This window comes from Gekko japonicus, unplaced genomic scaffold (assembly GCF_001447785.1).
Source record: "Gekko japonicus isolate JY-2015 unplaced genomic scaffold, Gekko_japonicus_V1.1 scaffold630, whole genome shotgun sequence".
Taxonomy (NCBI): Eukaryota; Metazoa; Chordata; class Lepidosauria; order Squamata; family Gekkonidae; genus Gekko; species Gekko japonicus.
The window spans coordinates 602,825-629,019 of record NW_015162498.1 but is presented as its reverse complement, the minus strand read 5'-3'; the positions used below and the strand labels follow the sequence as shown (position 1 = coordinate 629,019).

The window sequence follows — 26,195 nt, the reverse complement described above, 5'->3', positions numbered from 1 at the left end:
TTATCCACAATCCAAATCACAAAATGCAACAAGGGCAGGAATAAGCAAAGTGTATAATTGTACAGATGACTAGCAGATGAGTTGTTGTTGTGTTTTTTTTTAATGGTCCTAGAGTTGTGTGTATGATCTTTTTGGTCTTTGGGCCACATGTCCAGCTCTGCACTGATCAACAGAGCCTGTTCAAGGACGAGCACAGTCATACTGTGTCTCACCCCAACACATATATATATCGATAACATACTTTCTGCTGCTATGTTCCCTATGAATCAGCAACAGCTTATTTTTGAAAAAAGAAACTGATGAACTACTCCCCATAAAGCCTATTTCTTTAATTGTCCAAAAGACACTGCAAGTACAGACTTTTGCTCCACAACAGTAATAGCTTAGAGCAGTACACATATTCTCCTGCTCCAGAGATACACTTTTCTATACCACATATCTTGCTTGGAAATTTGTCAGAGCCAGGTGTTTATACAGGAAAATGAAAAGTAACATTTCCTTGACTGATGTCATGTTGCTTTCACTTATACAAGAAAAACATTTTGGTATCTGAGACAGCTAACTGAAACCAGTGTTATAGTAAAAATACAGAAATTTAATTTGCAAGCTGTACTTGTAAGGAGTAGTATGCCGCAAAGACTAATGCCCTACCAACATGGCTGATGCTGTAAAAAGATACCACTTAATATCACCATTAGGAAAAGATGCCATGTACCTAACAAAAAAAGTCTGCAGAAATAGGCTTAATAACATCAATGGTGTTTCTCAGGAAAAATATATAAATAAAGTACTTACCATTCAAAATTTCCTTAAAATATTTAAACCACAAGTAACAGTGGTCTTCGCTTAAGTTACTGAGATTGAGAACAGAATCCTTAAGTTTGTTTTGTTCTTTTTTCAGACAGACAAATAGTGTAATGCCCAATAAAAAGCCACCTTTCTGCTGTCCAGCCAAACGACGACGTTTCAGTTTTACAGAAAATACATCTTTCATTTCAACATGTTCCTCTTTACACTGCAAGTCTATGCCGGAACCACCTGCCCAAAGAAAGAGTTAAGCATTGTAGTTAAACAATTTTTTAAACTGTAATAATTTATACCTCTTCTCTAAAGAAAAGTATATATACAAAATATGTATTAATACTATGTTTTGCAGATGCATCCTTGTTTTTACTTTTTTCTTTATTTCCTGCCCTCAAGTGTTCTTTCTCCTTTCTTGTCATTTTAGTCTCTTGAGAATATGTACAGTTATTCAGTTTGGTATAGTGGTTAAGTGCGTGGACTCTAATCTGGGAGAACCGGGTTTGATTCCCCACTCCTCCACTTGCACCTGGCTGGATGACCTTGGGCAAGCCGTAGTTCTGATAAGAGCTGTTCTTGAAAAAAGAGCAGTTTCTGTCAAGAGCTCTCTCAGCCCCACCTACCTCACAGGGTGTCTGTTGCGGGGAGGGGGAGGGAAAGGAGTTTGTAAGCCGCTCTGAGACACCTTTGAGTAGTGAAGGGTGGGGTATAAATCCAATCTCTTCTCCTCTTCTTCTTCTATTAAAGTAGAAGGTTAAACGGGCATTCAAGGCCACAATTTAGCACTTCCCAGAGAGTGAACATAGCTAGGCCACCAATGACACCAGGACACCACAAGGTGTTGAGTTAACTCTAGAGCCTATTTAGGCTGCCAGCTACTGTGGAATGAGAACAAAAGAATCACCGTAGAGTGGACATAAAGTTCACCAACACTGTCCATTATCAAGGTATTATAAGTTTTTAAACCGGTTTTCAACCTGTTTCAAACAGCCTGTGCTACTCTAACTCCCCTTCTGTCTGACCATAAGAGCTCTGCTTGTTCAGAATAGATGAGATGTAACAGAGTGATTTGGAAAATATTAAGAAGAAAAATCAGTAAAAAGGGAGTGCATTTCATGAACTTCCTTAAATGAGCCCAGGGAGGTTCATTTAAAGGACACCTTTTCTCTTCTGTTTCAAACCAGAATGGAAAGGTAGCAGTGCTTCTGAAGCCTCCCCTTCTCCTTTCTTTATCCGTACAAAGGCAGAAGCTGTGAGCCAACACACTGGGCAAGACAAGATTGACATAAGTAAAAGAGAAAGGTGAAAAGTGACTACGGTGAAGTAAATCTGTAAATGGAAGCGCTAACAAATGAAGATCTTTTGTTCCTTAATTGAAGAGGAGAGGATGCTGAAGAAGCATGCTCAGAGAAGAAAGACCTGCAATAGGACCCTGCTTTTGATCAGGCTGAAGTACCTGCAAATTGCTCTTCAGGTAGTTTACTGGGGGGTGCCATGGTTGGGCAATAAGGAATGGGTGACTCCTCTTCACAGTTGAAACTTCAATAGCTTCAACATCTCTGAAGGAACTAAGATTTTGGATCTTGCTCCATCCATGCACCTCCCCCTCAGTATCACCATGCAATGGCCAAGGAAGTCATTATTTCAGTTGTACTACCTCATGATAAAATCACCAAGAACAAAAAGAGAAAAAGTCTATTGGACCCAAGTACTAAACCTCTTTCCTCCTTTCTCAGTCAATAGTCATATTCTAGTTATAGACAGCACAAGAATATGAGTCAACCAAATCAAGAAACAAATCAAGAAACCTTCGGTGGTTCATCCGGATGGTCCACTTCATCCTGGCCGTGGGATCGGCGGCGCGTGTTGCCGCCGTCGCATCCCTGGCCCCCTGCCGTACTGCGCATGCTTGAGCATGCGCAGGACGGCAGCCTCCCCCTCCGACTGGTATCTTCCTCCCCGGCATCTGATCGTGCCGGGGAGCAACAGAGCGCGGCAACTGGGATCCATGGGATCCCGCTGGGGCGTTTCTTTTTTGGCGCAGCTTTTAAAAGCCGCGCTTCGCCCCGTCTTTTCCCTGCCGTGTGGCAGGGGCCTTTGATTAGCAGTTCCAAATACTCCTTGCAATTCCCGATTAACAGGTTTTATTTTAATCTTTACTGCAAGAAGACCCACTGGCATGGATACATTTATTTTCACCTGCACAGAAAGGAAATCAGTGTTATGTTTACATTTTTATATCACAATTAAAACCTAGTAGGTGTTCAAGGTGACAAACACCTATAATTTAAAACTAAAATGCTTACGTCCATGATTTTAAAGTGGAAATCTCTAGATTTAAGAATATGCCCACATTCTCTCTCTCTCTCTCTCTCTCTCTCTCTCTCCATCTTAATTTAAATCAATGGGAAAAGGAAGAATGATTACTGTATTTATATTTACCATGTTTATGATCCTCTAAATAAACTACACTTGCAAAAAAAAGCTCATGAATTATTTTTTTCCATCCAAGAATTATCTGTTCATTAGTATCATACTGATTATTGCTAGCTGTTTCAAAACATTAACTATCTTCTCATATTACCTACAAGGATACAGGGTACCATCTGTTCTTACAAGGGATTTAAGTATACATTAGATATCATGCTATTTATTTAATTCATTACCCACTTCCCATTGTTATTTTAAAAGTCAATTTAATTACAAAGAATAAAGATAATGTTTCCTGCCAATTTCTTCCATCACTATAAAAGCAAAGCTCTTCATAAAGTAGGTTACACTTGTTAAGTTTGCTTCTCTTTTTAAGAACGCTTAGCGTTTTTAAGAAAGGCCTTACTAAAAACAATACTACATGGCACTTAAAAATTATTATTATAAGCCAAGAGCTTGTCTAAATCAATTTTGGCACATCTGCCTGATGTAGAGCATAAACAGGATTAGAGCTGGATTTATCTGCTTGACGTTAATTGTACTCAGTTTCTCCACATGTCCACTTTTTCAATACATTAAAGTAAGCCTGAGAGACATTAATTTCAACCAGCATGTGCTATGCACCTACTTAAGGTATACAATATTATTATGTAACAGAGCTATAATAAAATGGTTTCTAATTAGAATTAAACTTAATACATAAAATTATCTTCAAAATTCCACATACTCTTCCCTTTAGACTTGAAAACAAAATGGGGAAGAATTCTTCATACTCTCCAGTTTGTTCCCCTTCAGCCCCATATGCAAATGGAGGAAAGGAACTGTGCAAGGCAGACACATACCCTTTAGCATACATCCTCCAAGCTCAGCTCCATAGGATCCTTTAAGTTGCCTGCCCCTTTTGCAGTTTAAAAGAGGGTGGGCTGGAATGTTGAGACTGACTTAGCTTAGCCTCAACCATTATGGCTTTGCTAGGTCCTCACGCTTAGCTCTCAGGAGCAGTTGGGCAAAAGGAGCCCCTGACAGATGGCTGCCACAAGCTGAGCTCCTGGGCACGGCTGTCTTCTGAGTCCTCCTGCCCACTGGCTCCACACAGCTCTGGGCAAGACAAGAGTCCACCAGGTGGCACCTGATTGTTTAAATTATTTGGGGACTAGGGGGAGGGGATTGGCTCAGAGAGTACCCCTCCTTCGGTGCATGTTCTTCAAGCCCAACTACAGCCCCTCAGTAGAATAGATTCTAGAATGGAAAAACACTGCAGTGCAAATGGTTATTTGCACTGCACTGCTTTCAATGTAACATGCACTCAGATGGGCATTCAAGTGTGCATTCTACTGAAAATAATACTACATGGATAGACCACCTACATTGGGTTAGGCATTTGGATGTGTACAGCTACACACCTCATCATTAGGTAAACAGACAATGATTTAGACAAGTGGAGTTGCCCATCTATTTTCGATGCCTAGCAAGCAATATGAAAACAAGAGTTTCATCAGTAAAGGAAAAATAAAATCTTTCTGTGTTAAAATTCTGTATCTCATTATGCATGGTTTTGTACCATTGCATTTGGTAGGACTCATGCACTTATTGCTTTACACAAATTTACACTTTTGAAGAATTTTGTTGTGCTTTTTAATGTAATTGATTAGAACAAAGACAAACTGAGACCAAAGACAGCTTCTGCACATAGATTGCGCTTTTGGATTGAGAACTGCACATGCAAAAAGTTCCTGAACAATGAACAAAGATGCACAACCATCATACTCCACATGCAGCACTGAACAACCTGGTTGGTGTGGCTGGATCTGTTGTGGAAGAAAGGAGTGATTCTAACCTTTTCCTTCTCCGTAGAAGATGATGGTGAAGACAAATTAATTTAAATACTGCCCTCCCCCAAAGGGCTCAGGGAGGTGCCCAACATCTAACAAGTACATATATCAATCAATAATTAAATTCAGTTTAAACAATTCAACAATTAAAACAATGCAATACATGCAGTAAAACTAATCCAGGTGGCATCTGATGCCAATTTATATGCTTTCCGTGGGGGGAGAGTAACAGCGGTCAGGCTTGACGGTAGAACATTGCTGTCCTCAACCATAGACCTGGGGAACATCTCTGTCTTACAGGCCCTGTGGAACTGTACCAAGCCCCACAGGGCATGGATGTCACTAAGCAGAGAGTTCCACCAGGCTAGCACCAATGCCCAAAAGGCCCTGGCTCTGGTATGGAGCCATGGAGAATTTTATATAGATTTGTGACAAGCCACACATGCAACAGAAAAACAGGTTGCTTACCAGTAACTGGTGATCTTCTTCGTGATCATCTGTGCATTCACACCAATGGGATCTAGTGCGCCTGCGCTGGATCTGCCGGTGCCTAGCAAGCTCTCTTAAAAGGATTTTCGTGCCTGGCCCAACTGAGCATGCTCAGGAGCCCCAGTGAGCATGCCCAGAAGGGCAGGCACGGACATCCCGCCAGTTCCTACCAACCGCCGCGCATCAATCTCCTAACAAAACAAGTAGAAGAAGACAGCAGCAGGGCAGGAGGGCGGGTGGTGTGAATGCACAGATGACCACTCGAAGATCACCAGTTACTGGTAAGCAACCTGTTTATCTTCTTCGTGGTCTCTGTGCTTCACACCAATGGGAGATTAGCGAGCAGTAGCCTACCTGGAGGCGGGTGCTGTCAGGTGTTTACTGCTTAGCCGATGATAAAACCTGACGTCCCAGACTGTCACTGGTGGACTGGCGGACGTCTAGGGCGTAGTGCCTGATGAATGTAACAACAACAAGCCTTTATTACGGTCATAGACCAGTATAATAGAAGACAGATAAGTACAGATAAGGGAGCAATAAAATTATAAAATATTATGGCATCTAAAATTATAAATAAGAATCTAAAAGTGTTAAAATACAGACATGATAAAATCAATATTAAGATCAGAAATTAGATTTAGGCCTATCTGTACTTTATTTCTTTCCTAGTTTGGTATGCCAACCAACCAAATTTGGCAACCATCCTAGTCAGCTTTTGGTTATCCCCTGCCAGCATAGTTGACAAAAGTATGCTTCTATTACGACCTGGAAAGGAATTAACTATAGGCTTGATCAAAACTTCCCTAATGTTTTGATATATAATACAATCAAAAATTACATGTTCCAATGTTTCGTCAGCTCCCAACCCACATATACAACTTTTCCTCTGTGTTCTAGTATATCTTGCCTCCATTATGGCTGAGGGTAAGGCGTTGTATCTTAATAGGGTAAAAATTCTTCTGTGGTTGCAAATATCTAAATATTTGATATAAGATCTCAAAGTTATCTTATTAAGTGTACTTACATCAAATACAGGGCTCCTAATCCTACTCACGTCCATCTGTCGTTCAACATCTAGTATTCTTTGTTTTAGAACTGATCTAGCCTGCTCATGTCCCAAGGACAGAATAAATTGTTTTGAAAAACCATAACAAACCAGTTTATCTTCTATCTGTTTCCGCCATAAAGGAACAAAGTTGTCTTGCATCATAGTATGGGAAAGGCCAGTGGATAAGAAAATCAGTTTTAACCAATAATGAAATGCAGCAATCCACAATCTTGCCTCCACCGTGACCAGGCCAGCCTCTAAGCGGATTGCAGCGTTTGAAACACTTGGTGGAACTTGAAAAATAGCTCTTAAAAATTTCGATTGCGTTCTTTCAAGTAAGGTCAAATTTGCCAGGAGGGACAAAGGAGCTCCATATAATAATTGGGGTAAAACTTTTATAGTAAATAACTTAATGGCAGCTTCTAAGTTGCGACCTCCTTTGGACCAAAAGAACTTCTGAATAGCTCCAGCACTTTTCTTCGCATTGGCTGACAGGTAATCAACATGGCCTTTCATATGACCAGACGACTGAAATATAACTCCAAGATATCTATAGCAGCGAACTTGCTCAATGGGACGAGAGTCAATGACCCAGTTAAACACCCTAGGCTTGTTGGCAAAAGCCATTATTTTAGTCTTCGTGTAATTTATCTCTAAGCAGTTCTGACTGCAGTATTGCCAAAGAGCACACAGAGCTCTCTTAAGTCCCTTAGGGGTCCTAGAAAGCAGGACAGCATCATCTGCGTATAGTAAAATTGAAATATGTCTATCTGCAAGTTTTGGAGGATGGAATTCAAGTTTGTGCAAAAACTGTACCATATCATTAATGTAAATATTAAATAAAAGAGGTGCCAAAATACATCCTTGTTTTACTCCTCTGTCTGACCTGATCATCTTTGTAAGATGACCTTGAGGATTACATCGTACCCTAACAAAAGTGTTTTTATGGAGAGCTCTCAATAGAAACAATAAGCGCCTATCTATTGTAGAGGATTTCAACTTTTCCCATAGGGTAGTTCTTGAGACAGAATCAAATGCAGATTTAAAATCTATGAAAGCTGCATACAATGAGGTTAAAGAGTTCGTGGAGTATTTGGAAATTAAATGGTTCAGTATCACACACTGATCTAGACATGACCGTCCCTCTCTAAAGCCTGCTTGCTCCTGTCTCAAAAAGTCTTCCTGCTCCATCCAGTCTTTTAGCTTCCACTGTAAATGTTTTGAGTAAAGCTTACTTATTATACTTAGGAGACTGATCGGCCTATAATTAACAGGGTCCGCTCTGTTCCCTTTCTTGTAAATAGGCACTATTATTGCCACCCCCCAGTCTTTAGGAATTCTACCAGTTCTATCTATAGTTGTAAATAAAGTAGCAAGAACTGGAACCCACCACTCAAGGTTCCTCTTAATCAGGTCTGCACATATGAGATCAGAGCCTGGGGCTTTATTGGAACTCAAGGTCTGTATAAGATTCTTAATTTCTTGAGGATGCACAGGGGGCCAAGAGGGTAAAATACCTATATCCAGGTCCTCTGTTGCAGCCTCATCCTGGCCTTGGTAGAGCTGCTCAAAATATTTCTCCCAAATTTCAGGGAGAATTGTATTACTGCACACTGAGGGAGGTCTAGTAGTACAGTTGGAGACCAAATTCCAAAATAAACAGGGATTTTTATCTCTACATGCTGAGCTTAGTTGCTCCCATGCCAGGACTATGGCTTCCTTCTTCTTCCGCCGTATCAAGGACTTATATTGTTTCTTTAAGTTTTTCATATCCTCAAGAGTATCCTTGGCCTCGTCACACCTATATTTGATGTACATAGCATTAAGAGCACTTTTCATAGTTCTGCACTCTTTATCAAACCAAGGCTTGGAATTACTATTGGTTAATCTATTTTGTTTGGAGCAAGGCTTCCCCATTACATTTTGTATTTCTTTTATAATTTGAGCATAGGCATCCAGATGTAAGTCTTCTTGACCCTCAATTCCTAACTTAGTTAAAAACTCATCAAGAGCCCCAGAACTCAAAAGCTCTGCAATTTCTTTCTCTCTCCTTTCATTCCAAGGTACCCTATAATACTCATTTCCTTCCTCATTCTCCTGCAGATGTAAATCTATGATTCGGGGATCACAGTTCGGTGCCACAAATCTCAGAATAGTAGGGAAGTGATCACTCTCTAAATACGAGGAGACTTCAAATAGTTCAACCAGATTTAACACATTTCCTGAGACAATAATATAGTCTATGACACTCCTCCTCTCACCAGAGCAATAGGTAAATTCAGCTGGATAATCTGTAGGATATGAACCATTTAAAATATGACAATTAATGCCATTTACCATTTGCAAAAAACCATAACCAGCAGAATTAAACTTTTGATCTTTTGAACATCTCACAAGTGGGGGGGAAGGTACTTGCTCCTCTGGGGGACAGGTATTATATCTTTCATAGAGAAAGTCGTTATTTGGACCTATCCTAGCATTAAAATCTCCCCCAACTATCAAATATGCAGTAGGATGCTCCATAATTAAATTCCAGATGTACGTTTCAAGACCTGCCCAATCTATATCTTTCTGTGGGGGACAATAGACATTAATAATTAAACATGTTGTCTGGGAATACGTCAACACTAATGCCATAGCCACTTGATTAAAGGAAGCCAGTTGTTTAGCCCTTACATTCAAAATAGTTGATATTAAAATACCCAACCCCCCTTTTGCTCTCCCTCTTTTAGAGGGCAGTGCTTGCAGATCATATGCTTTATACCCATTAAAAATAATGGGATCTACCCGCCAAGTCTCTTGAAGCAAAATTACATCAAACTTCCTCAAAAAAGTTACAGTTTCAACATCCCTCAATCTATTAACCCATCCCATGACATTCCATGACATTAAGGAGATAGTCTGTGAGTTGTTGTGTCCATCAAAGGAAGTTGAGTTATGTAGTCAATCAGAAGAAATCAAATCCAATTGGCCTGTTGGGTCACTAAACACGCATCCATTACTAAAGTCCATCACAGGCTCGACGCTTTTAACAGGACCCAAAACCGTTCCTTTAGTTGGACACCTGGATGGATTCCCCTCCATAGAAGAGCTTGAAATTTGGACCTCAGAATTAGGAATTAAGTCCACTGGTGCAATTGCAGAATGGAAATTTATCATGCTTAACGGCTGTGCAGTGGTCAGGTGGCTTCCGCTGTCATCCTTCTTCTTGTCATTTCTTACTGCTTCCATATCTGTTTTAAGATTCTTGCAATCCAATAATGTAACCAAATCCTTAACAGAGTTTGTTGTAGTTTCGAAACAGTCCATCTCTTCATGAGCTTTACAGGGGTGTTGTAATGAAGTCTTCCTGAGAGTATTGGAGTCTAGATTTCCACATTGACTTCCCAAGGCCAATAAGCTGTTCTTCAACAGCTCCAATCTGTCCACGATGACAACTTGATCTTCTCTTGGGAGTTTTGGGAATACATCTTTCAATTCTTCCTCCACAGAATTATCCAGATTTAAACGCCTAATACCTTCATCAGGCACTACGCCTTGGACGTCCGCCAGTCCACCAGTGACAGTCTGGGACGTCAGGTTTTGGCCTCGGCTAAGCAGTAAACACCTGACAGCACCCGCCTCCAGGTAAACTACTGCTCGCTAATCTCCCATTGGTGTGAAGCACAGAGACCACGAAGAAGATAAACAGGTTGCTTACCAGTAACTGGTGATCTTCGAGTGGTCATCTGTGCATTCACACCACCCGCCCTCCTGCCCCGCTGCTGTCTTCTTCTACCTGTTTTATTAGGAGATTGATACGCGGCGGTTGGTAGGAACTGGTGGGATGTCCGTGCCTGCCCTTCTGGGCATGCTCACTGGGGCTCCTGAGCATGCTCAGTTGGGCCAGGCACGAAAATCCTTTTAAGAGAGCTTGCTAGGCACCGGCAGATCCAGCGCAGGCGCACTAGATCCCATTGGTGTGAAGCACAGAGACCACGAAGATCAAAGGAAACTACATAAAGTTCACTGAGAGTAATCAACTAAATGAAGACAACTTTCAGATTTTATATACTAGTGGATGGATTAAACCTCGAGGTTATTTGTGCCTCTGATGTGCTAGATGCAATGCACATGTGCCTGGCATTCAGACCACAAAATGACTTCCAGTCAAACTGTGCACTCTTTCACCCATGTTGATTAGTGCCATGTGTTCCACCGCACGGTGCCTGTAATTATTATGTCCACCTGTGAATCAGATTAGTCAATCAGATCAAGAATAGGTAGTTGATGGATCAGAAATTTAATTTTTTTAAAAACTGGCATTTCCAATAATAGCTATACCTGTACATGGGTGTTGCATAAATTGAAATGCCATTCATATAACTACTTATCACTGAACACAAAAATAGATTGAGATGAGGTTGGAAAATTCATAGTATTCCTGTTTGGAATAGGTTTGTTAATTGCATGTGGCAAAAATGCAGAATTCATTTTACTGTAAATTAATATAGTCTCTTTATTTCTGTCTCCTGCCTTACTCCTGCCAATTGCCACTAAGTAACAAGGCACATGCACATTAGGATGGCAGAAAGGCTATGATACCATGAATACACAATGGCAATTCCTGTAAGAAATGTATGTGGAACCTAAATCCCTCTGGTTTTAAATGCTATTCCTCCCTGTTCTGATTTCGCATGGCAGAGTAGGAATTTCATATTCTCTGAGCATTTAACATCCATGGTCAACTGGATGGCCTACCCCACCTGGAATACATACAAAAAATCCAGATGGCCAACTTACACATAGTAGGTGAAAATAAGAAACTGGTATGGAAATGAGGGAACCTTTGGGTTTTAGGCAGACCCTTCTTCCCATTTGTAATGGATTCTGACAGCCAGCAATGTTTACCTGCCTACAGGATAAAACCCCAGATCCTAAATTCATTCCTAGGCCTTCAAAAAGCAGAACAAGAAACTTTCTCACACAGTCTGTCCTGTACCTAGGTAGAAATTTTTTTGCCTGCGTACTCTGTTAGCAGTTTAGATTTCTTTTCTTATTTTTACTATTCAATTGACTTATTGATTCCGATTCCCGGTTATTGGAGAGGGGGCAGTGTTCCCTGAGTTAGTGTGAGCTAGCTCAGTTTTTTAGCCCCTGGCTCAAAGATGTTTGTTTGTCTTAGCTCAGGAAGGAGGGCTCCAAAGCACACTAATTTATGCAGAAGCTAAATTGCTCACTCACAACTTTCATGCCAGTAGCTCACAAGGTAGAATTTTTGCTCACAAGACTCCACAGCTTAGAGGGAGCATGGGGGGGGTATTTTATACTGCTGTTGTGTGTTGCTTTTACAGACTGTTCTTGACTCTAAATGGTTTCTACAATGTATTGTGATATCATTGTAAAGTACATGGACCATCCTTTTTAGAGAATGTGGCTATTTTAAATAAACAGAATACTAAAAGAATAGACTTAACATTTACTTTCACTTTTTAACATATTTTTTTAATTATATAACCATATCACGATCAATAGTTTATTGCTGATATCAGGATTATGTTATCATTTCATCAATTTTTTTGTTTTTCTAAGAATTATTCTGTTTCTAGGATACACACTACTAAGCAAAGCATAACATCTGCTGCTTCAGAGATAGAAAGGTTTGCCAAACTAAACATATTTTGCTATATACAGCACTGACAAGTACAAAACATACAAGGAAGATATGCTGTTGTAGGTCAAATAAAATGAGTATGTCAACCTAATTTTATACTGTAGATATGACTCCGTTAAAATAAAATATCTATTGCTCATTCATTTCTGTTCAAGCACTTATCACAATGCAGCAGTATCTCTGTGTGTGTGTGTATATAAAAGAAAGTTTTATTTTTAAAAAATTAGCCAACACAAAACAGAGTACAAGTGCGATCAAATACATTCATCTTTTAATGAACATATACTTATCATGTTTCAAATCAACAATAGCTCTGCAATATATTCAACATCCTATATTAGTAACTGTGGTCATGATCCTGAAAATGAACAAGCAGTTTGGCAGACAACAGAAAAGATTCAAAGCATATCAGGGATCCCAAAAACACCTTGCTGCTCTTAAAGAACAAAGTGCTTTAGTGCACTGCTTTTCCTGCAATCAACTGGAAACATAACTAAAACAGGTCCCGGTCACAGCGGCGGGAAAAGCCATGCCGGAAGTGCGGCTTCTTAGAGCCGCACCAAAGGAAAGCGCGGCATTGGGATCGGACGCTTCCCCCGAGCCGCTGCGCATATTCTGTCCGGCGCAATCACATGGCCGAGGGAAGTGAGGCAAAGACGGGCGAGCCAAGGCTGCTGGAGTATTCGTGCGCATGCGCAGTCCCTCGAATAACACGGGCTGCCAGCGCGTCCGTGATTCCACGCCCAGCCTTGCTGCGGATCTTCTGGTAGGTACTACATTTTCCCTAGTACCTTTTTGATCTGCGTTTTTGGCCGGAAGGGATGGGTTGGGGGCGGGGGCGCGATGCTTGCCAGATGCTAGCATCTGATCGCGCCCATTTGATGCGCCCTCAACCTGTCCGCTTCGTGGGGCAAATCCTCCCATGTGACCGGGGCCACAGTCACAGCCATAGCATCTTCCCATGAAAATCTGACCCCATCCCGAAGGCAATATTCAATTATATGCTGCAACAGTTGTGCTTCTTCCTGCAGCTGTCTCTAAGAAGTACCTCTATCCTTGCCCCCTTTCCAAGGTATCTTGCCTCTCCTTTTTTGCAGCTTCAATTAGCTGTCTCCTATTCACACTTGTAGACACAGCATTCCTGAATCAGCCCTTAATTAGTCAATTCCTGCTCCCATGAGATGAGGAGGACTTTAATTACTGCTTTACTTTTTGCAACCAGGGAAGTTTTAAAAATTATTATTATTATAGCTGTTGCATAACTGCAAACATAAAAGAAAGTTAATAAGCTTTTCTGGCTATGAACAGTTAAATCAGAACTTAAAGCCACCCCTCTTACAAAAGTAGGGTTCTTCATAGCCTCCCCACACAATGCCATCATATTGTTTATGTTATCTATATATCTAATAGCCAAGGTGCCCCCTGCGTGTGGATATCTAAATCTGCACATCGAAGGCACCTAGGGGGCAAAGAGATTTTCCTGCACATTTGCAGTTGAAAAAAGTATATGGGGGATATTTAAATCCCCCCCAAAGTACAAGAGCATTCCCTGCGCATGCGTAGAGAATGCCCCGGCAACTGTCCCGCTGCCACCACTGGGGCAGGAGGGGGCGAGAGAAGGCTTGGTGGGCCGGCGGCTGTGAGCTGCTCAGGCCTCGCCACCACCACCATCGGGGGGGGGGATAAGGGGAAGGAGAAGGCTTGGGGGGCCAAGCTCAGGCCTCACCACCACAGAGGAGGGAGGAGGAAAGAGAAGGCTTGGAGGGCCGAGCTCAGGCCTCGGTGCCGGGGGAGGAGGAGGAGGGAGAAGGCTTGGTGGGCCCGGCGGCTGGGAGCCGCACAGGCCTCGCCATTGGTGTGGGGGTGCGGGGGTGAAGGCTCACTTGCAGCTGCTTCCTTCTCCTCCACGTGGCGCTCCCCCAGGCGAGTATCGCGGGTTCTCCTTCTTGTATGTACCTAAAACTATTATGACTTCAGTATCAAACTTCCATCTTTGTTTGTGTTAAAGCATTACATTAACTTAGCAAAATTTGCCTGAGTTAATGCAACCCTGGAATGAAGTCCAAGCCAACTACAACTGTTGATGGCTCTCTTTATATGTCACTTTTGAGAAATGGAGTCAGGTTTCATACTCTGAGCCACAGACACATTATTGCTAGAATACCTGATTCCATTATGAGTAGGGCTGCCAAAAGGTCTGGACAAAAATGTTCCCTCCTTTTAATAGAAGTGTAATGTGTGGAAATGGGCAGCTGACACACTGAATAGCATAGAGGTAAATAACATTCTCATAAAACCTCTATTAACGGTACAGAACATCTTTTCTCCTAAGGGCTGGCAACCTTGTCAGGCATCCTGGAAAAACAATGTTTGCAAAGTGCACTCCCGTTGTCTAATTCTAGATGACTGGACAAAAGAAAGTCCTCACTGCTGCCACAGGGTAGCTGGCAAAGGAAGGAGCCTCTCAGAGAGGGATAAAGGAAGAGGCGTTCAGATCTCATCACCTTCCCAATAATACCACTGGCAGCACTAAGCTTAGAAAGAAAGTTCTCCGTTGTTGTTTTTTGTTTTTAAATGGTTCAGTTTGCAGAGCACTTCTCCAAAATGAGAAGTCTGCCCATTACTATAGGAACTGGGGTAACAATACTGGTTTGTTATGGTGAAGCTGAACACATAGTTTCAAGCAAGACTCTCACAGAACTTTTCTGTAGTCCAGACAAATCCCATAGTTTTGAAATTCCCAGTAAGAAAATATGGCCTCTGGTACAGAATCTGATGATTGGACCAGACTGGAGACAACTCAGAAACTAATCAAGGAGTGGGCAAGGATTCTAACTGGGCCCATCCCTACTTCCTGTGCACTTTCCTTAGGGAAGAAAACAAACCCCACATTGTTTACAAAATGACTTCTGGAGTAGATTTAGATAACAGCCCAAATCAAGCAGGCATTGCCAACATGAAAGCAACTACAGGTGCAAGATGTATTAAGTATTTAAACATATGAGTACAAATCTAAGTAATCAACCTGCAAACAGACAGCAGTTCACATTATGGATCTCCAATATCATCTGTATCAACAGATTTGCAAAGCAGGATTTAACTATTTTATGCAAGGTGGAATTTAATGTTACCACTTATTTTTGAAAGTCAAATTATTTTAAATGAATACATTTTTATACAACTCTGCAACCTGAACAACTGGTTCTAATATATGGCTATAACAGTTTATGACAACATACAGCAAAATCAAACCATTAATAACGCCAAATACATACATTTCTTAAAAAGCCCAAAATATTAAAAACCTTTCCAAAGTTACAGCTGTAATTAACAAAAAGTCAAATTCTAAAAGGAGACAGCAGATACCACCACAAAAAGTAACAGATGTGCTTTGAGTTCATCTGGACAAAAACATAAGCATATGTGAAAGAAATCCAATACTATCATAAAATCAGTTGCTATCTAAAATAATAGCAGACCCTTATGGCAGAATAGTTATATATGTATCAAATACACAACACATTATGTTTCAACAGAATGTCTAGATAAGAAGGCATAAGTGGCAGAAATCAATACCCAAATTTCTTTCATGAGAAGCACATGCATCAAGATTTGATAAAAGAATGCAAATACACATTGCTTGAAATTCACAGAAATTCTGATTTTATTCATACATTCTTTAAACATTTAAGATTCAATATTAACAATAATAAAATGAGCAGGTTTCCCTGGGAGGCACCATAGAAACTCTCTAAAAGAATAGATTTCAGAAAATAACAGAAAAACCAGGCAAAGGTAATGGACTCATTAATTCACTAAAATTATTTCACACCTCAGTATTTCTGACGAGACAAAAAAATGTAGACCAGCCACAGCAAAATAAGGTATATCAAAAGACATGTTTTGAAATGTCAATACGCTTACAATTCTGACAAGTTTATCCTAAACAACTTTACAGCCTTGGAAACGTTTGTCAACAATACAATTTACGCCAGTTTGCAAGAGTAATAGATGTTTATGCTGTTCTGCTTTTGATCCCCCTTGGGGAGAATGTACGTAAAAATAAATAAAGTAAACAAAAATTTAGAGCCATTTCACACATTACAGAGTGGCAATTCATGGAGTCGTGCCCATTCTTACCTCTCTGACAAGCAAATTTACAATATCTTGCATTTTTAAAATATATTCATACACCTTAGGTGTATCCCAAAACTCAAAATGTATGAAGTGTTGCTAAAACAGCTTAAGTAATGTCAATAAAAAGTGATTTATTCACCAAGGTAACATCAATTCATGACATCTGCCAATATCTAATTATTACATTTACATGCAACTGAGCAAAAACAAAGGAGTTTTGCAGCATCTTTCAGACTGATCTACTGTGACGTCATAAGCAGCCTCTCATGACACAAAGCAAAAACATATTGTTCAGCACAGCACGATCTGGACAGAGTACTGAGCTTTCATGTTCCAGTAAGATGAACTGCCATAAAAGTTGAGCCACTGGAGTAACAGCACCATCCTAAACTTCATAATGAAGGACAGCCTGTTTTGCACTTGCTTTCAGCAAGGCAGAAAAACAAGATTTATAGAACAGCCTGTTAACTGCTATATAAAAAAAGATATGGAAAAAACAAAACTGGATGCAAAAATAATAGTAGCATGGCCTGGTTCTGTTCCCTGCTTTGGTCAATCACTACTGGAAAGGAAGATCCAGGTAAACATTAGCTCTGTGAGGCAAAGCACCCTAGTTTTAGCAAGGGTTAACACGGATAATAGTGGGTCCGCTTCAACTTGCAGGTGTCTCTAATTAGCTTTTCTCATAGATACTATCTGTATCTCTTTCAAGGCCTGATATCAGAATGCAGTAACTGGCTAAGTGAAAAACCTGCACTCAGTTCAGTATCTAAATGGGAGGGGGGGAGCCAGGAGCAAAACACACCATCTCTTGGAGGGCTCCAGTGAATGAATGGTATGATTGGATTCTGAAGACCGTCTGATATATATATATAAAAATATCCCACCCTACTCCACAACTGGGCTCAGTGCGACTCACAACAGATAAGGGTGAGGCTACACTAACTTTGGATCCCATGGGACAGACGCATAAGCTTTTAGCTTGGCCTCTGCAATTTTGAATGGTGCGCCAGTTAATGCCAAGTACTAAAGTATCAGAAAGAAAAAAAATAGTTTTTGTTGTGTTCTTTGCTAATTAACTCTAGAAACTGTGTTGCCTGTAGAAACTGTAGAAACTTTATTTGCTCAATAAACCTGTGTGTATTTTTCTAAAGGTTTTGGTCTTCTTGTGTGCCTTTAACCTCAGGGACCCACAAGTCTGAGCACTGCTTACTAGTCTGGGAGGCAGTGGCTCAGAGGGGACACAGGTTTCCCGAAAAACTCATTAACAGCTTCACGCTGTAAAAAAACCTATGTTTCTTTTTATCCTACCTACCTGCCAACACAACACTGACAGGATTACATCTAAACAGAGGGCTGAAAGAAGGAGATTTCAAGACTACTATAGCCTGCTTCAGTCATCTGTAAATCACTCCAAGTTGACTGGCGTATGCAGCCACATGAAGAAGTAAAATCAGTGATAACAGCCAACAGTTCTCTGCAGTGATGCTCATTGCTTTGAATCACAAGCAAATCACATACCCACATCAAGAAAGGTTCTGTACTGAACGCAAAACAAAAGGGTATTCAGTGTATATCAAAGGCTCAGTATTCAGTGAGTCAAAAACAGATGAACCATTGAGTCCCTGTTCCTTGCTCAATATTCTCTTGGGAAGGTTATGTGGCTACAAATGAACTCTGAACGTTACAATTTAATACTCGATTTTTCTTTTAATTCTAAACTCATTAAGTTAATGTAATTATATCTTAGGGGGTTCACCTTCTACAGGGGACTCTAAATGTTTATTATCAGACAGACTATGTTTATTAGATATCACTTATTGTTCTGGGCAGATTGCCTTTACCCTTTCAGTGCGAGATCCTGATGACACACTCGGGGCAACCTTCTTGCCTCCCTTCCATACACTCCTAAAACCCCAACTTCCTTCTAAGTAAAGCTACGTTAAATTGGAGTGCATGTATATGATGGGTGTTGGAGTAATTGTTTTACCTTTTTAAGCAACCCTGCAAAAACTGACATAAATTGCATTTGGGTTATATTTCTACCAAATGCCAAATTCCAGTATCCTGGAGTAGAACAATCCTCACAAAGCCATTTTTGTTTGTAGTGGCAGAGGTCATTGTGTTTCTAAAACAGTACTCAAGACATTCAGACACTGAAAACATATTGTGACCTGAGGAATAAAGTTCCATTTGCAGATTCATCTGTCCCCCTTTTATATACTGAATACAAACAGCATGAACAGATCTATCCAAACAGTATGGTTCCTTACAATGTTCAAAAATTTTGAAACAAGAAAATCTGTGTTTTGAATGTAAACTGTTAGAAAACTGACCAACTCTTGTGAGTTTTCAATAAAAATATCAAACACCACATAAAATTAATTATTTTTAACTTTTCTTCCTATTGGAACAGGAATTTTGTGGGACCCAAAAGATTAACAAAATTCTATTTCCAGAATAAGTTTTTGTGGATTGGAGTCTACTTCTTCTTATGTTGTGAAATAGCCTTTCTTTAAGGTGCCACAAGAGTCCCATTTATGATTTCAGATGCAATTTTTCTTTAAATGAGGGAAAAAAGAGAAAATTCCTTGGTAAATTGTTCAAGCCTAGAATTTTGTTCCCAGCCAATATATTTCATTCTTTTAAGTTACTAAAACTTTTCTTCTCTATGAAAAGCTGTTCTCTTGTCCTCAAACCCCCTTGCTTGAAGAGGAGGAGTCTGGAAGAAGAGAAGAAGAAATTGGATTTATATCCCGCCCTTCACCTGGAGTCCCAGAGGTGTTTACAATCTCATTTCCCTTCCCTTCCCCACAACAGGTGAAGTAGATGGGGCTGAGAGAGCTCTACTGAGGACTGCTCTTGAGAGAACAGCTCTGAGAGTGTTTCTGACAGACCCAAGGTCACACCAACAGCTGCATGTAAAGAAGTGGGGAATCAAACCTGGTTCTCTGCACTCTTAACAACTACGCCAAACTGGCTCTCCTTGGGAGAGGTGTAGGAAGAGGGTAGACTTGGGAGGATGTAGAAAGAGGAGAGAAAGGGGACCAGGAGCAGAACATCCTATCCAGGTTGCCAACCAGTCCTTAGGATCACAGACAGAAAGATCTTTTTCCTCTCCCCTCTTCTTTTTTCCCATAACATCCAGCCTGATGAGAAATTCCAAAAAAACTGGAAAGCTCACACACTGTAAATCCTGTACACAACTTAGAGTGTACACAATCCAATCCATGTACACAGGTTTTCCTTCAGCATGCGTTGCAGTCAACACCTCAACAGCTAAATGCACAATTTAAACCCCAGGTTTGTGACGTAGTGCTCTCCAGTTTTATTTTTTTAAGTGAAGCAGCATCTGGCCCTCTCTCACAAACTGACTGCCAGGTGAACATGCACAACACATGCATGGCCAGGTGAACATACAGAATGCATGTGCGTTTCCTGCACATATGCTGGTCTCAATAAAATACATTATTACATGGCCTTCGTGTGCTACTTTGGTCAGTCTTGATAAAATAACATTATTCTTTGGGTTTGTTTGAAGCTGCACAATAATTGGGTGGGCACAATGTGTGGCAAACCTACCATCATCTGTTTGAAAACTGTTATAAAGCAGGCTGCAGGCACACACGCTAAATAATCCACTTTCAGTGCACTTTCCAATTGGATTTTTACTGTGGCCCATTCTGCAACTAGCATTTTCTCCCTTGTTTTACCAAACCCACAGAAAAAGATGTGGATCAAAACCACATTCAAATACCCCCCCAAAAAGCCGTACTAATTGCAGAGTCACCCCTGAACGGCCATAAAACGGCCATAAGTCTATACCATAAAACTGAGGAACAAAGTGAAAGCGGCATGCAGTCTGGACACTGCCATAAAATCCCACAACCAAAGTGAAAGTGACATGCAAACCAGAGGGGAATTTGCGTTCTCAAGAGGGTTTGGTAAAACAGCGGAGCAAATGCTAGATGCAGAATGGGCCACAGTAAAATCCAGTTGTAAAGTGCACTGAAAACGCATTGAAAGTGGATGATTTAGTGTGGGTGACCGCAGCCTTTCTTGGCCACTTCCGCACTGTCATTTTTGTCACACGTTTGTCCCTATTCCTTTGGGTTCCGCCCCCCCCCCTTTTCCACGTGTTTTGCTCCCTCTGGGACTACTTAAAACGCCTACAAGAGACGTTGGACTGTCAGTGTTTTCAGTGCCACCTTGTTTCGACTGTGTAAATTATTTAAGTATTTTTATACTATCAGTTTTATGGCTGTTTCATATGTTGTGAGCCGCCCTGAGCCCACCTGTGGGGTAGGGCGGGATATAAGTTTAAATTAATCAAAGAATAACAATCGACCCTCGAGTTCAGCCGGGACTTAAAAGTTACTTCCCAGCAAAAACAACCACAACAGGAGGCTGCAGCTTGAAAACTCCCGTCGCAGCACGAAGGGGCAGGCGCGCCAAAGCAGCCCCTCCTCCCCCTCCCGACTCACCTGTGGGGCTCTCGGGCTGAATGGGCGTCCAGCTGAGCCTCTCGGCGCTCAGCACCACGTCGCAGCTCTCCTTGCCGATCCGGAAGATCCCCCTGAGGAGGGGCTGCTGGGCTTCGCCCCCTGGCGCCGCCTCCTCCTCCTCCTCCTGGCGCCTTCGGGTGCCCCCATGCCTCAGCCGCCCCGTCGAAGAGGAGCGAGAGGGGGCGTCGCTTCCCGTCCGGCCCGCGCCCCCTTCGGCCCCGCAAGGACCCCCCTCCCTCTCGGCCCACGCGAGTCTCCCGGGGCGATGCATTCCTCCTCCCTCCCGCTCCCTCAGCCGAGAAGCGCGCGGGGAGGGGGGGGGGATGATCCCGGCGCGTCCCGGCCGCTACCAAGGCAGCGAGGCGCGACTCTCCTCCCCTTTCATCCCTGGGCCGGCTAAAGCGGTGGGGGGGGGGAGCGGTCAAGCGGCTGTACGGGGCGCGCGCCCGCCTCTGCGCGCCTCCTCTGGGACAGTTAAGGGGAGGCACCCGCGCGCCTCTCCTCCTCGGCCGTTCACGCTTCCCTCGCCCAGGTCACGCGCTCTGCCCCGCCGCCGTAACTTTCTTGCCGGCCTGTCTTGAGAAAAGGCGGGAGGGGGAACGGAGCCCGAGTTGAAAAGAAGATGGCTTCTTTTCGAAATCTCTCTCTGAGTTGCTGTTTCTCTCTCTCTCTCTCTCTCTCTTCACAGAAGGGGCGGGTGGGAAAGCCAGTAATAGATAAGGGTTTCCGTCTAGGTTGTTGGGTGAGGTTTGGGCCAGGCGCTTTGCCTCAGCCTTCACCTCAGGCACAGAGCTGTGGTGAGGATAAAATAGGGGAAATTAGTGCCGCTTACTCTGCAGTGGGAGCACATTGGAGGCTGAGAGAACCCTCATGATCCTGGGGGAGGGTGTGTGTGTGTCTGGATGTAGGAGGAATCGTTGCTACACAACCAGAAACTACAGGCCAGGCCGCTAACCTATGTGTAAAATGGCTTATTTGTATTTGTTTAACAGTCTCTCCCTCGGCCTAACCTATCTCAGGGTTGTTCTAAGGAGAAAAGGCACAAAGGAGAGCCCTGTAAGGCATCCTGACCGGGAACGAAGCCTTCAGGAAAAATGTACTGGACAGAAAACAAAGACCTATTATCAAGCCAAGAAATAAAAGTGTTCCTTCAGGAATAAGCTGGCCTGCCTTTAGACAAGATTTATTCACAGGCACTTATTTGAATTTCCATTTAAAAAAATAATAATAATAATGGCTAGCCATTTGACATATAAAGGTAGGAACCTGATCTGCTCAGTTGATCAATGAAGGAGCAAACCTGCTCTTGTCTTTGCAGTGTTCTGCTCAGATAGGGCAAAGCCGTCTTGAGGTTACTGGCAACAACTTAATTTTTGTTATAAAGAACACTTACTAATATTAGTTTAAAAAGAAACAGTTTATTTGTACTATTATTACCTTTTTTAATACCACTTCCTCCAGGGATCGGGATTATGTACGTTGCTCTCCACTCCACTTTAGTGGTTACAAAAACAGTAAGACTGCAAGAACTTATAAATAAAATAAAGCAGCAGACAAAAAAGAAAATGATAAATCAAAAGGAATCAATAACTAATTCACCATGGGGGGGGGGAGACCACATGATCAGATCATCCTGTGCTTGTTGCTGAAAAGATAGTAGATCATAGGCCAGGCAAATTTCCTTCTGAAGGGAATAGTGCCACCACAGTAAAGGCCCTTTCTCCAGTAGCCACTACCTAATTTAAAAAAATAGAGGCCAATGAAAAAGGGCCTCAGAATTATTCACTGGTCCCAACCAGAGTTGGTCTTCAATCAGAACTTGGAATTGTGGCTAGAAACAAATTTAATTGCAATGAAATTCTTTGAGGGTAGGCGTCATATGGTCATTATAGTGGGCTCCAGTTAATCAGCCAATCAGCGCTTTCTAAATCAGTTTTCAAAGGTTGCCATCAAGTCTAGATTTTACTACAGCATTGATAACTCAGAAGGTAGTGAATTTCCAGGAGGCAATACAGCTGGTATAATTACTGTGGTTGTCAAAGTCACTCCAGGCTACATATGCCGGCTGCTGGGCCAAAGAGCATTTCCAAGATACAAACTTGACATTTAAGGGGGAATGCTGTCCCAACAACCACAGTTTTGAGTATCATGCCCAAATTCTGCTAAATCATCAAGAGAAACTATGTATTGGCTCGCTTTAAAGATTAGCATTTGGGGGCTGAACTCTTTCAATCATTAAACCTGTAGCTGGGTATGAGTTGTTACCTGGTACCTAAAATTCAGAAGAGTAGGCAAGAAGTAAATAACTTGGGAAGGATTTTTGTAAACAAAAATGCATTATTCCCATTAAACACAGCTTATCTAGCAAGCTGTAGCTGGAAAATAAATGCTAAACAATTGGAGGCCTTAATGGCATCCCTTCCTCCCACCTTTGCTTTCTTCTCTTTCCAACTTCTCTGTCAATGTGTCCCCCTCTTTTTCTTCCACACCCCTTCTCTGTCAATCTTTCCTTACCCCCTTTTTCTCCCCTCACTCCTTCTATGTAAATCCTCCCCCTCTTTCTCCCCCCCCCCTTCTCTGTCAATCTTCCCCCACTCTCCTCCTACCCCTTCTCAGCCAATCTTCCCTCACTTGCCCTTTCTTGCCCATTCTATGTAAATCTTTTCCCCTTTCTCCTCCTACTCCTTCTCTGACACTCTTCCTCTCTTTTTCTTTCCACTATGTTAGCCCCCCCAGGGGGAATTGCTGCATTGGCAGCAGGGACCCCAGGAGATGCTGTGGTGGCAGCAGGGCCCTGAGAGATGCCATGTTAATGGCAGGCAGTCAGGGGGAGCTGCACCTGCCTAGTCATCTGAAGCCCCAACCGGAGCGAAGATCTAAGAGGCTGCCTGGAGACTGCTGCCCTCTGGTAAGTTATTGCTTTGAGGAGATTTAAACTCCTCCAATGTGTTTGTTTTGTTTTCAGATTTTTCTGCAAACCTGGGGGTTCCCCCAAGTTTACAGAACCATCTGTTTTGGGTCAGGATGGGCCCAATCTGTGGATCTAGATATCCACAAATTGGGCCACACATAACTATTAGAATGTAAGATTAGATATACTTTGGGTTTAATCCAGCAAAGTGGGGGAGGGGGTTAACTACATTACATTTCTCACCACTTGTGAAGATGTGGTAAAATAAAATGGCTAGCTACTATAACTGACTACTCCATGGGTGAATGAATTCTACTGTGAGTTTACAAGTCACCTGTAACTTCTCATCATGTAAGGATATTTCAAAGCTTTCTACTCTGTTGTTTGCTCCATAAAACTCTAACCCTTTGAAAGTGTAGAGTGCTTTAACTGTGGCAATGTTCACATAAATGAGCAATTCAGGAAAAGCCATGCAATTCTATTTCTTGCTGAATGCCTCCCCTAGCTTCTCTAGGTTGCTAGCTCCTCACTTTGTGAAAACAGAATGAGAGTTAAAGTCAATTAGAGGTTCGTTAAAATGTTTGTGTGAATTACATGTGAAGAGTAACTCCTGTGTCACTACCTGCAACTAAGGATACAAAGAATTTCACACAAAAAATGCATTCAAACTTTCTTTGTTCATCATGACCATTTTATGTTGAATTGAACATTGCCTCAGCAATTTGCTCGTAATTCAAACTGAATAGCATTTCAAGTAGTTTTGCATCTGCTCAGTGGTCAAGTAGTTGTTGCTGACATGCGGTCACAATTTATCGACTTGCTTCAGTTGTGTACACCCCAGGGTAATGGTGAGCAGGTCATGCACCATTTAAAATTAAGTTGGACTACTGCTTTTGCACCTGTGCAGTTGACAGCATTCAGTGTGGGGGTGCCCACTTAAAACTGACTGGATTCCCAAGCTGCAACAGAGGAACATCTAAATCCAATTAATACCAATGCACTCTGCTGGGATACAGACAGTGAGAAAAATTGAGCAAGGCTGGAACTTGAAATAATAGCCGTATATTTTCCCCCAGCCTTACTGCAGTAGGACTGAAATTCAAGGAAACTACCTCTTGAAATATAAGAGGTTTTTTTTTTCCTTGTTTGACGCATTAGGTAAATGGATGGGGGAGGAGGCATCCAGATTTGAACACTAAATCAGCCAGGCAAAATGGCCAAAACTAAAATAGAGAGTCAAATCAAGAAGCTTCCCTTCCTATCCACTCCCACCGCAGGACTGAAACACCTCTTTTTTTTAGTACAGAGATGACATATGAGGAACAAGCAAAGCAGTGTGAGGATGCCCATGTACAAACATTTATGATTCTATTTTGAACATTTGAAAAACATTTTTTCTAAAGTTTGATAGTGTTGTTTGCAATTAATTCATGATCCAAACAGAGGGATGATGGAGCATCCCTGTGTTCAATGTGCCTGTATGTAATACATAATTGTAATCTGTCCTTGAGTCTTTATATTGGAATGAGAATTCCCATAATTTTTCCATATTTACCTGTGGTAGTAACCAAACAGCAGCTCTTCAGATAATAGTAGGCTTTTACTCCAGCCTTCAGACATTTTGGTAGTATTGGATTCAGTCTTATGCACAAATAAGCACTTAAATCCCATTTACGTGTAGCTCAGGTTCTCAAATTGCAACTCCTAGTGCACCATCCCTGTAATTGCAATGATGGGATAATGTTGAATAGCAACAGGATGTGCAGGCCCCCTTCATGTTTCCTCCACATACTGAAGAGGCAATATACTTCGCAATTTAAAATGTAAAATATAAACTGACTCTTCAGCAAGGGGAGGGGAGAGCACTCTTCAGTATGGAGGGTACTAGATCTATGCGTTTTGCTGAAATACAGTCATAAGAGAAAATGCCTCAAGCATCCACCCACATAATATGAAACATAAATAACAAACAAGAACAGTGATCCTCAGTATAACCATGGTTGAAATTACTAATATATTGCACTGAGATTTTAGGGGCTGGAACAGACTGTGGGATGAGGAGTTCATGGTTTGTGTTTGAGGAAGAAGACAGGACTGTGTCACATGGCAAGAGAGCTGACTCAGTTTAGTGGGACTCCTGCATGTCATGGAGGCTCCTAGAAGTGTCTCAGCTGCCTCCGGTGCTCAGCCTCCTTCTCATCTGAGCCTGTTGCTTCTTCACCTGGGAAGGAGGAGTCAGTGCTCTAGTGCATGACAGCTCCTTACCTGTATAATCTATTATTCTCTGTTGTGTAATGAAATAATTGAAATCAAAGTAATTAAAGATAATAATAATTTAAATTGGGTCTAATTAGTTTTCCCCCAGTATGGTTAAGAAGACAGTGAACAT

General features: G+C 41.8%; 1 protein-coding gene across 1 annotated transcript in view; it reads right to left on the bottom strand.

The window, feature by feature from the left end:
* Positions 1-21,166, bottom strand: part of CERKL (ceramide kinase like) — a 70,531-nt gene extending 49,365 nt beyond the window's left edge. The window contains exons 1-2 of the mRNA XM_015406079.1: positions 20,875-21,166; positions 796-1,038 (exon numbers count right to left, since the gene is read on the bottom strand). Coding sequence (XP_015261565.1) covers positions 796-1,038; positions 20,875-21,166 — 535 coding nt within the window. The remainder of the gene's footprint in view (positions 1-795; positions 1,039-20,874) is intronic.
* Positions 21,167-26,195: the final 5,029 nt, after the last annotated feature.